This window comes from Galeopterus variegatus, unplaced genomic scaffold (genome assembly GCF_000696425.1).
Source record: "Galeopterus variegatus unplaced genomic scaffold, G_variegatus-3.0.2 Scaffold5033, whole genome shotgun sequence".
Lineage (NCBI taxonomy): Eukaryota > Metazoa > Chordata > Mammalia > Dermoptera > Cynocephalidae > Galeopterus > Galeopterus variegatus.
Window position 1 is genome coordinate 98,983 of NW_007731144.1, and position 13,036 is coordinate 112,018.

Genomic DNA, 13,036 nt, shown 5'->3' on the forward strand with positions numbered 1-13,036 from the left:
TTTGCATTTTCATATTTGTAAAGCAAAATATTTGAATTTTTTTTAGTGTTGACTTACATAGAATAAAAGTAAAGTTGTATAAATCCCTTCTCCTGTATGATTTTCTGATGAGTCACCTATCCTATTTTGCAGTGGGCACAGTATGTGGTTTGGAGTAGTAGAAAAAGCACTAGACCAGTTCAAGTCTGTACCTTTATGTGACATTCAGAAAATAATTTTACCTCCCTCAGCCTCAGTCCCCTCATTTGCAAAAGAGAAATAACCCCACTTCACCTGCCTACATCTGGGAGAAAGCATGAAGGTCTGGTGACCTACTGGACGTAAAAGCACTCTGAACACTGAAAGAGCTTACAGGTATTCTGTATTGCTTCTGTGAATTCAGAAGTTATTAAATACTTATCAAATTAGATCATAGATATGAAATGACCTGAAAAGGAAGTATAAATGGAAGGTATTAGATACACAAAAGCTGTTGTCAATTAAACAAATACTCAAATTTTCCACAGTTTACCAAGAGACCATTAGTTTTATAGTCACATAATATTATAACTTAAAACATGATTTTACGGGGTTATGTATTTTTATTATAGAACTTACATGATTGCTGCATGTCTTATATCGAATACTCTGCCCTTCGCAATTCCTAAAGGAAAAAAAAGAAAAGAAAATGATCTCATAAAAATGGCAAGCATCAAAAGAAAAATAAGAGCAAAAACAAGGCACTTGTTACTAATGCACATTAACTCAAAGATTCAAAGTTTAAATTCTAAGAAACTAATTTCCAAGGACCAGGGGGCCAAAACATCTCATGGAGGTGTCACATTAAATAGAGAATGAATTTTTTAGTTGATTAATATAATAATCAACTAACCTTACCCCAGGGTCCATATAGCCACTAAAATTAATGTACAATGTGTGTGTATAAAGTGTGCATATACGAATTTTTTTCTGTGCGGAAAAAAGAGAAGCTACCAGCAAAAGCATTCGTGAATCTCTCTCCTCCGCTTACAGTAGCAACCTATTTACTTACGTAGCTGGGTACCCTCTGTGGACCTTCTCTAATTAGTACATCTGTCTCTGTTGGATATTTGTTTGAGGCAACGCTTCTATTTTATTTCAGACATTGGCCTTACTAAAAACAGATGCTATGCAATAGTGTTGCGGCAGCTTTCCTGAGATGCCAATACTGGGAGGTTTGAGAATCCTACAGCAGACTGCCACATGAGCAGTCCTCCCCTCCGGCCCCTAGCTCTGGGGCCCCGCCACCCGTTCTCCAGGCAGCCTTTTCTTTTGGGTGGTTGGAATTCCATCCTTTAGGTACTTTCCTACCTTTGGAGCGAGGAAAGCTAAACACAGGCTTAAATTATCATCTCGAATTAAAAGTCCATAGACACTATTTCAATTGTATTTTAAAGTATTCAGTGCTGTAAGAATAGAAGAATTTGAGTGGATACAAAAAATCATTTTTTGCTGATACGATTTAAATAGGAGCTTATATGAAATGATTGATAGTCATCAATATATGACTAATTGCATATACTTTCTGAGTATTCTATTTTTATCAATTATAAAAAGAGTAAGTTAAAAGAACTTACTCTTAGAAGAAAAACTTACTCTTAAAAGAAAACCAGTTAGATACTAAGAAGTGTAGAAGTGGAAAATCACTCATCTAAAATCCCATCACCAAGACTTTTACTCTTAATAATATATTGGCATTTAATCTTCCAGTGTCTCTGCCATGATTATTTGCAGAGTTACAAATCATACTGTTGATACAGCTTTGTATTTGGTTTAATCTAACATTGTAAGCATTCTTCCACGTCACTGATGAGTCTTTGGAAAAAATGTTTTAATGATTACTAATAGTCCATTATACAGGTGTTATTTTTATGGTAGTTTTGAATTTAATTTTTTAAATTGTGGTAAAATACACATAACATAAAATCATCTTAACCATTTTTAACTGTATAGTTCAATATTTGTTAAGTATATTCACATGTTGTAAGGACATTACTTTTTGCAGTTATATTGGGGTTTTTTTTCCCTACTTAAAAAATTTAGATACAGTAAAATTCACTTTTGGGGGTATACAATTTTATGAGTTTTGGGAAACCTCCAAGACAATCAATATTTGCAACAATTCCATCACCCCCAAAAATGCTCTCATGTTGTTCCTTTGTAGTCAAACTCTCCCCACCCTCAGCTCCTGGCAACCACTGATTTGTTTTCTGCCCCTTTAATTTTGCTGTTTCCAGGATGTCATACAAATGGAATCATTCAGTATGCACCTTTTTGAGACTGACTCTTTCTAGCATAATACATTTGAAATCCATTCTTCTTGTTGCAGTCGTTGTACCAGTAGTTCACTCCCTTTTCATTGCTGAGTAGCATTTTATTTTATGTATGTGCACTACTTTGTTTATTCATTCGCCAGCTGGATATTTGAGTTGTTTCCAGTTTGGGGTAATTATGAAAAAGAAAGCCTGCTATAAACATTCATGTAAAGGTTTTGTGTGAATATATTTCATTTCTCTAGGGTAAATACCTAGAAGCAGGACACCTGAGTCTGTTCCTTTTCATATAATTTAAAAATGCTTTGTTAAACATCTTTATATTTATATTTGTTTTCATATTTGTTCATACTTAACACAGATCCAGAAGTAAATAACAAATTCCAGTCCTTTTATAATATGACTTTTTTATGTATGTGTTTTTATCTCTTGGCTGGCTAAGTATTATTTAATTGGGTTTTTTCAAGAAGGATATATAGCTGGATGTCATCAAACATTCATATTTTGCATAGGAAAGGCAATGTAACAAGATATGGCATTATTTTTTACATAATTATTTTTCTTTAAAACTGTAGATGTGCTTCATTGACCACACTTGGACTTGCAGAGGAGAAGTCTGATTTTTATTCTTTTGCACATGCTTTATTTTTCTGCCTGGAAACTTATGGTTTTTCTGTTTGTTTTGATAGTATTTGAAGTACAAGAGTTGTGTGTTGCTTTTCATCAATTTTGACTGAAAATGGTGAGCTCTTTTGAATGGAATACTCAAGGTTTTTATCCAGTGCTGCTGATTATTCTATGATTTTGATCACTGCTCTTGTTCCAGGAATGCCTGTAATTCTGAGGTTAGAGCTCCCTCTTTCTACACCCATTATTTCTATATCAATCTATCCTTGATTATCTTCTATGACCTTTTCTTGTGCTTCCAATAAATCTCCTACAGATATTCTCCCACATGACTGATTTCATTTTTCTGCAGTGATTATGTTATACTTTATTGTCTGATACACTTTTTAAAACTGACTTCCTTTTCTTTGCAGTCCTTCTCAAACTCACCCTTCTCCACTTACATTTCATGCCACACTCACTTTACACTTTCTGTTCCAATTGCAGCACATACACCCAGTCTCTCACATCTTGTGTTTTCTGGGAGGTGCAATCTCTAGTTGGAGTTAGAAGGCTTTGGAAGAAATAAGTTTGGAGTGAAAAGAACAGCATTATAGCTGCCTGCAAAAGTATTACCTAAATACTTGAAGACAATGTATCCAATGAGCTGCTCCTTCTCAACTTGTGGTTTAGAACATCTTCCCAGATAATCAAAATGGATTGACCAAGTCTTAATATTCTCTAACATTGTATATATTTTTTGACTTGTCATAGGTATAGTATTCTAAAATTTATTAAAATCTTGATAAGACTACATCAAATTTTAAACATTCAAGAAGCACCAAACTGGGAGGCTGGCAGAAAAATTGTATTTGGGGTGGAGAAGTCTTCTACTGATCAAAGTGAAATTACTCCATTCCACTGGGAGACAATGGCTACGCCTGTGGACCAAGGTTGTTCACTCACATAACTGACTTCATTTTGTTTTTTAAGTGTGGATAAAAGAAAAATAAAGAAATAACAGGAACAGTGAGAGGGTAATTTAAATTACTCTGCTTATTTTGGAAAAGCCAAAAACCAAAAAAAAAAAAAAAAAAAAAAAAAAAAAAACCTGCTAAAACATTAGGGAAGTGATAACCAAAAGCCTTTTGTGATATGCTGATGTATAGCCCTAAAAAGCCTTTGATTCTAATTTCAAGGGGGCAGGCAAATTAGAGAGACGCAGTTCAAGAGAATATTTGAATTGATGGAAATACTGGGACACAAAAACTACTGAAACTTACAAAAACGGTGTTTCCTATAAAAGTGTTTTGGAACTTTAGAATTGTTCAGATGCATCTTTAGTAATTGCTTAATTTAATTTAATTGCTTTTATTTATTTAGCTACTTAAGTTAAAAAACTACCTTTGTAGAAAGAAATTTAAAACTAAAAGATAAGGAAAGAGCATGCCAGTTGAAGGTATCTTACGTCTGTGTCTCAGCCTACCATATAGCCATAGTCTACACCCCACTGTCACTGCTATGTCCTGATTGTAAGCTGAGTATCCAGGAGTCACTAACTTGCATATTGAGTGTTGAGCATGAAAATCTAAAAAAAGTAAGTACATCACCACTACAAATCCCACTACAACTACAGTAAAGTGCGGAGGAAAAGAGGGCATTTTATTTCATGAATTCCCAAAATACAAAGCACCATTTTGAACTCATTCTTTCTTCAACATCTTCTTATGGTGAACCCACTATATACCAGGATGTGATATAAAGAAGCATATAAAGATAACTGATTATCTTGTAATTCCCTTTACAAGTCCGTAGTAAGGTTTTTAAAACCCAACCATCTGGCCACCATTTTAACATTCTATTCATTTTAACATTCACTTTGTCCAACCTAACACACACTAAACCCACTGACTGGCCTCTATTGATGTAGCGTACTTTGGTTACAATTTCGTATGAAAATGAATGACTACTTTATGAAAAAGGCATAAAATGAAATGCAAGTTATTTTAAAATTAAGGACATTGGAGTCCTAATTCCCCAAGAAGGAACCTGCCAGCTTATTCTGGAAATAATTCCTTTGGCCCAAAGGAGCTGAGCTACAGAAATATTACTTACAAGTTTTTAATTTCATTCTAATTAGTATATGCAAGAGCTAATGGTTATCAGGAGTATAAGAAAATTCAAAAACATCATTTCACAATTATGTGTTTTCTATCCATTACAACATTCATAACACCCTGAAATTAAAGATTTTTGAAGTCATAAATTTATGAATATATAAAAAACATATGTTGTTTCCACATGAGGATACATTAAAAACATTAATAAAATTTCTCTGGAGTTCATAGTACTATAATTTATTATATTCATTTGATTATATATTGACTCAAACACTAGTGTCATAAAGACTAAGAAGCATGTGTTTTGAAGAATAAAAATATATTAATTTTTAAAATAGTAGTTAACTTAAACCTGTATTTCCCATGGTTGGCATTTGCCTCGAAATCAAATTTCAAATTTCTGCAAGAGAAAGAGACAGTCTGGCTAGTATACAGTTTGCAGCACAAAAGAACTGAGTATTTAAAGCAATCAAATTCTGAAATAACTTTATCCACATAGAAATAAAGGAGTAAAATAGCTACTTCGTTCCCTTCCGTAAATCATGAATTTAAAGGAGCACACTGATAAAAGAGAAGGCACTGAAATGCTTTCTAAAGCTCTGGGATAGCTTTTAGTTTGGTTTTACATGTAACCACCTCCATATTCTTCTTCCAAGAAAAATTGACCACAAGTGCTCAATATTTATGGAGATTTAATAAGTCTCTAAGGCTGTTCAAGGATAAAGAGATGTGATAAGCTTTTCAAGGGAAGTATATTTCCTTCTTAAAAATCTCAGAGTACTTCCAAAACTATAGTGAAAGGTCTTATTAGGGGAGTGGGTCAGAAATGATTGAGGTTTGTGGTTGCCTAAAAGGTAGGGAGAAGAAACTACTGAATTATTAAAGAACCAGCTATCCTTCTTGTGAATTAATCTAATTTCATTTTTATGAAAAAAAAAAATGTTCCTGTTCCTATTTCTTAGTCATGGAACAAGTAGATGTATCCTAGGCCTGGCCCCATTCCAGAAACCAAGCTGGAAAAAGAACATATATGGCCATACACTTATCTTACAGTAAATACCATGGAACATACTATTTTCTCAATTTATATATATTTGGTTTAGGGTGCTTTCTAGCCTCAGATTTTTGTTCAAATTAGATGAGGTCAGAGAGAGGGCATATTTGGAGATTCTCAGGCCTAAAAGCAAATTTCAGAAATATAAGATAAGAATTGTATATAAATAGCCTAAATGACACTGTTTATTAAGTTGTAAAAAATGAGAAACCAGTACTACTTCAGCAACGGAAGAGGAAACTGAGTAAATGGTATCGTACTGTACATAATCTTCTACAGCCTGAGTTTTTGGCTCTTCTCTATAGGTGCCTTTGTGTGCCTAACCTTCTGCAGCGTGCTTCGTTTCCTTGTCTGCACACTGTTTTCGAGAATACCCATGCTGATAAATGTAACTCTGATTCATTCATTTCTATGGCTCTATAGCAGTCTGATTTATAAACGTACCACTGTATATTGACTTTTTAAACTGATCAATTTTCCTAAAAGTTGGTGAAGATTTAGATTGGTTACAAATTTTAAACTGTACCCCCAGTTCTGCAATGAGCAATCTTACACTTTCACTTCAGACATCTTTGCACACGTTTCTCTGAGACATGTAACTGACTGGGGTTGTTCTGTGTTGGCATTTGTTGCTTCACTATGACTGGATATTGATATATTGCTCTCTAAAGTGAACACACCAATTATTACTCTCATCACTAGTGCAGGAAGGTTATCATTTTGCACATCTAGGTCAATATTTGGCATTTTAAAATTTTTTCACTTTTTCCCAATCTGAAGGATATAAAATATCTCTTTTTGTTCCTCTTTCACATTTTTTTGTTGGTGAAGCTAATATTTTCATTTGTTTTTGACTATGCAGGGTCCCCTTCTGTGAATTTACTGTTCATATCCTTTGCTTTTTTTCCTATCAGTTTGTTTTTGCTTTTGTTTTATTCGTATGTAGAAAGTATTTTAATATTTCAGATATTAATCCTTTATTGGCTATATTCATTGTCAAGATTTTCTCCCACTCTATTGTATTTAGATTTATACTATATTTTATGATACAGAAGTGTTTATTGCGCTTGAGTGTATCAGTATTTTCCTTTGTAGTTTATGCTGTTTGTATCTTAGTTAAAGAATATTTCACTATCCAGAGATCATAATGATATTCTTCTATATTTTTTAATGTTTTCAAACTTTGCATTTTATAAGTAGACTTTAATCCACTCGGAATTTATTCTTTATATACATTTATATGTTCCAGTATTTTTCCCTTGGCTATCAATAATCTTATCTGAGCCTCTTGTATTGAATATCTATCCTTCACCTATTGATTTATATAATGCTACCTTTGATGCATATCACACTCCCACATATACATACTTCTGTTTCTGGCCTCTCGATTTTGCTATATTGGTCTATTCATGCCCATGTCACTACTGTAGTTAAATTTTTAAAAATATTAGTGTCTGGGCAAGTCCCTATTTTGTTCTTTTTCAAAATAGTTTTCATTACCTCTGCATTTCCATATGATTCTTAGAAGTGTAATTATGCTTTATTTAAAGATTAAGTTAGTAGAAATTGGCATTTTTATGGTGTTGAGACCTCCTCTTTATTACATATTATATCTCTTCATTTATTTAGGTGTGCTTTTAAGTCTTTCATAAAGATATTTTATATCTTTTATTGAATTTATTACACGGTACCTTATATTTTGTTAGTACATAAATGGCCTCTTCTTAAAATTCTAATTAGTTTTTGCTGTTGTGTAAGAGCACAGTTTTGTTCATTAATCTCATTTCCAGTAATCTATAATAAACTTTTTTATTATCCCTTTTATTTTATATATAGGTACTCTTGGATTTTCTATCGACACAATCAGGTAGTCTCTGAATAATGAGAGTTAGCTCTTTTTTCTAATCATTCTACTTTTTTTCCCTTGCTTTACTACACTAACTCTGACCTCAAGTACAATAATGAATAAATAAATATAAACAATAACAGCAGGCATTCTTATCTCACACCTAAATGTTAAAGAAAATGCAGTAACATTTTACTAGGAAGGATCATATCCACTGTACATTTAGACAGTACATCTCTGTTCCAGTTTGCTAAATTTTTTCTTTTCCATTAAGAATAAGTGTTCATTTTATCAAATGCTATTTTTGCACTGATATAGACAACTGTATCACTTTTGTCTCCTAAATCATCAGTGCTGTGCTTGCTGTTTCTTACTCATGGCAAATGTTTCCTTGTGTGCTGTATTTTAGGATTGCAAGCTTATCATAAGCAGGGTTCTACTGGTAGGAATCCTGTGAGCCTATTGGGTGGCCTGTCTCTCTGGATCTTTCACTACTTCCATCACTTCAGGGTTATCACAGGTTACAAGGCCACTTTTTGTGGTAACTTCTCACCTCAAAGCTTCACAATCATGTGGGATACATGCATTTGACTTAATATACAAAATATATACAGGTCAGTATACATGCATCTCAAACTCTTGGGAGAACAGGTCCATTGCTCCAAAGTGCAATTTTTTTTTTTCATTCAGAATTAAAATTAAGATATTTAACCACATACCTATGCTGGTAATATGGCTTTTTATTTTTTTTCTTAGACCATTTGTTTAATAAGTATATGAGCCTCAAGGGTCCTGTCTTTATTTTAGAGTTGCAGTTCCTATGTTGTGCCTTACATATACTGGAGGTTCAATCTCTTGTTCTTATGAATGAATTGAAACTCAACAGCCTGATTTCTAGAGACCACCAGATCCCATCTCCATCACCAGGACTGGTACAGAATTAGTTACACACTTACAGATCTGTCCTTCAGTTTCCTCTTTGTTTCTTGGCTCTGTAGATTTCCCTTAAATTCCTGTAGGTTCAACTTTACTTTTAAAAGGATGTAGGTGCTATTTTACCTGGTTTACATTTCTAGTTTTTTAATAAGTTAAATTAAGGATTTTATTTTAAAATCACATGGATTTGTAAGAAATAATGAGAAGAGATACCATTGTACTCTTTTCCTGGTTTCCCTCAATGGCAAGATCTTGCAAAACTCTAGCACAGTAACACAACCAGGATATTGACATTAATATGGTCAAAGTACAGAACATTTCTAGCATTGCAAAAATCCCTCAAGTTGCCTGTTATAGCTGCACCTCCTTCCCTCCCAACCCACCTTGTCCTTAACACGTGGAAACTACTAATCTGTTCTCCAGAATGTTCTGGTTCCATTACTATGTTTTATTCTCAATTTCTGATTCCCATTGTCCATCATTGGATTGTTAATATCTGTAATAAAGTTTTTATTTTTCCAAGTGAAATGAAATAAAAAAGGGCAAAACAGTGGGTTTTCATAAATCTAAATAAATTCAATTTAAAGGATCTTTTAATCTAAGATTATGTCCTACTTTTTAACATTTAAATGAAAAGATTCTGCTGGCATGCCAGGGAGTAGGTAAGGAGAGAGCTATGACTCAAGTGGCCAATTTAGAGGCAGCCCCTGCCTCCTGACAGAAGACAGGAGCATCCACAGTGTCCTAGGAAGAAGCCATGGGCAGCACCCACCACCAAACAGAAGGCAGAAGCACTCATGGCATCCTAGGCAGGAGCCATGAGCAGCCTTCCCCCACCTAGCAGAAGGCAAGAGCGTGCTGAAAACACTGACACTACCACAGCCACTGCCACAAAAAGGGCAGCTCACTGCCACAGTAACAGCCACTGTCACCATGCAGGCAGCCCACTGCCTACTTGACTGCATTGACACAAGGTGAGTTACCAGTGGAGACCAGAAAAAAGACCAGAAAAAAAAAGAGGAAGTCTCTCTCCTCAAAGCCCATTCCAGAGTAACAGAAGAAGCAACGGCTCTACCAGATGACCAGACACCAACACAGAGATACTAGAAATACTAAATACCAGGAAAATATGACACCACCAAAAGAATAAATTAATTCCCAAATACCACAGCCTATATGGCAGGAAACCCTTGACATAACTGAAAAGGAATTCTGAGCAACAGTCTGAAGGAAATCACTAAGCTAGGAGAAGACTCAGTTAGACAACATAATGAAATGAGAAAAAAAAATCCAGGATATGAAAGAGGAAATTTACAAAGAATTTACAAAGAGATTAATAGATTAATGCCTCAAAAAAGAACATAGCAAAACTCATGAAACTGAAAGATTCATTCAACAAAATAAAAACCATGATTGAGAGCTTAAGCAGCAGGCTAGAACAAGCAGAAGAATTTCTGATCTCAAAGACAGTCTTTTCAAAATAATCCAGGCAGACAAAAAAAGGGAAAAAGAATTTTCGAAACTGAAGAAAATCTAAGAGAGATAAAAGACAACCTTAAGGTCTTGAGGCAAGATGGCAGTCTGAAGGCAGCAGCACCAGTGGAAACTCAAGACTCAGGGGCACCAGGGACTGGAAGAAATCACATTGCCTACTTGGAAAGAAGAAAAGGAGAGGCTGCCTCGTTTACAGCAGGCAACAGCTTTGAAGTGTGGAGCAGGAAAAGAACTGTTTCTTAGCTGCAAAAGCGAGTTTCTAAACAGGGAACATGGCGCCGGGGCCGCTGTCAACGCTGCCAGGATCCCAGAGGCTGGGGCCACGCTGAAGGAGTCCAGCTGCCCTATTCAGGATTTGAGGTTTCGGGCCAGCATAAAAGAAGATTCCTGGGCCGGCCCGGTGGCGCACTGGATAGTGCGCCGCTTGGGAAGCGCGGCGGCGCTCCCGTCCGAGGGTTCGGATCCCACATACAGACCGGCTCCCGCTCACTGGCTGAGCGAGGCGCGGGAGCAACGCCGAGGCTTGCGATCTCGTTGCCGGTCCCCGGCCCGGTACGGGGGCAACACTGAGGGTTGCGATCCGTTGCCGGACACGGAAAAAAGACAAAAGACAAAAAAAAAAAAAAAAAAAAATCCAATTCATGTTGTCTTATAATACATGCTCCATACTTTCAACTTATTCTAAAACTCGCTGTATTGTGACTGCCATTATGTTCATATTCCTAATTTCTGGCATGACTCTTACATTCCTCAATCGACACATGTAAATGAATTACCAGCTATGTGCCATACATTATCCAAGCAGTAGATAATTTAATGGACAAAACAGATATGAATCTACATTTCAGCTTCCATTCTCAAATGTCAGATGTCTTCATTGTCATCCACAACAAATTTTGATCTGTTAAAAAATATTTCAGATCCTANCTGAGGGTTGCGATCCGTTGCCGGACACGGAAAAAAGACAAAAGACAAAAAAGACAAAAAAAAAAAAAAAAAAAAGAAGATTCCTGAGAGCGCCCGAGCAGTGCCGCGGGACTGAGTGAGCAGCCCGAGGCGGTGGCGGCCGAAGACAGGGACAGCAACGACGCGGAGGCGGAGAGGGAGCCGCCCGGCCCAGCCCAGCCCCGTGAGTGACTCCCAGACGGCCCTGCTCGTGGGGCGGATGCCCGTCCAGCTTCCACCTGCCCCACCGGGCCACTCACCGGCCCCGGGGCTGCCTCCATTTTCTCGGGTGGTGGTGGCTCCGGCCCAGCTTGGCCAGGCCTGTCCTCCTCGCCCAGCTCAGCTCCTCACTGAGCCTTCCCACTTGCTTGCTCCGGTGCGGGACTTCGCAGGGCCTGTGGGCTGGCCTCCCCTCCCACTCCCTCCGCGGTTCTCTGGTGGGGCTGGTGGCATGGGGCATCCCCGGCCAGCGTCGGGAGGGAAAGGAAGTGCGGGCCGGGCTGACTCTCACTCCACCGAACCCTGGGCTCTGGCCCCCAGTAAACTTCCTGTTACCGGGGGGCAGATACCATCACTGCAGCCACCAGTTCAGAAAAACGCCCAACCGATTTCTGGTTAGGAATAGTGTGGTCAGAGCGTTCCCGAGTTCACTTGAACCTGGTGGAGAGCTGTCTGCAGGCAGGCACCGGAGTCGGTCCACCGGGGGGGGGGGGGGATTCAAAGGTGAACCATGTGCTGCAGGCTCCTCCCCCGAGGAGCTCACCCTCTGGTGGGGAGATAAGACAAGTACACAAATAACCACGATACCAGGAGGAAGGTGATAAGTCCTGAGAAAGATCTACACAGTGCTACAAAGGCACTCAGAGCAACCAGTCATCTGCACCTAGCAGAAACCTGGAAGACTTCCTGGGCGAGGAGGTGCCGAGCAGGGTTGTGAATGCCCGTCTAATAGACGAGGGTTGCAGAAGACACATCCCAGCCCAGCCCAGTGCACACAGAGCGGGGTAATGTCCCGCTAGGGAGGCGGAGACTCGGCAGAAAATACACACCCTTCGGGGCCACCACTGCGAGATCCAGCAGCCCAGCCTAGTGTGCACAGAGTGAGGAGATGTCGGGCTAGGGAGGCGGAGACTCGATAGAAACCACACACCCTGTGGGGTTGCCACTGTGTGATCCAGCAGCCCAGACCAGAGCGCACGGAACAGGGAGAAGTCCTGCATGGGAAGTGGAAGCTCAGCAGAGACCACACACCCTGCAGTACCGCCCCGTGATCCAGCAGCCCAGCAGAGTCCAAGCTGACCACAGAGGTGGCTCCCCGGAGAAGCCCAAGACCCGAGGCAACCACACACACAAGGCACTAGAGGCCAACTGAGCAGTCATGGAGGTAGCCATACCAAATTAGCAACCACAGAAACATCTTAGTCAGTCAATAGTCTCAAAACAGTGGACTGTGAAACCCCCTGCCACAATGAATAAACATCAAAAAAAAAGATACCAGAACTATAAAAATTCAAGAAATTACACCACCAAAAGTTAATAAATCTCAAACTCTAGATCCTATAGAACAAGAAGCCCTTGAAATGACTGACAAGGAATTTCAAGTGATAATTCTAAGGAATCTGAATGAGATACAAGAAAACTCAGCTAGACATCATGATGAAATGAGAAAAAGTATACACGACCTGAAAGAGGAAATGTACAAGGAAATCAATGTCCTAAAAAAAAAATGAAGAAGAACTGGCCA

General features: G+C 38.0%; 1 protein-coding gene across 1 annotated transcript in view; it reads right to left on the reverse strand.

The window, feature by feature from the left end:
* Positions 1 to 13,036, reverse strand: part of LOC103604204 (ADAMTS-like protein 3) — a 128,005-nt gene that overhangs the window by 92,658 nt on the left and 22,311 nt on the right. The window contains 1 exon segment of the mRNA XM_008588783.1: positions 598 to 643. Within this exon segment, the coding sequence (XP_008587005.1) occupies positions 598 to 643 (46 nt within the window).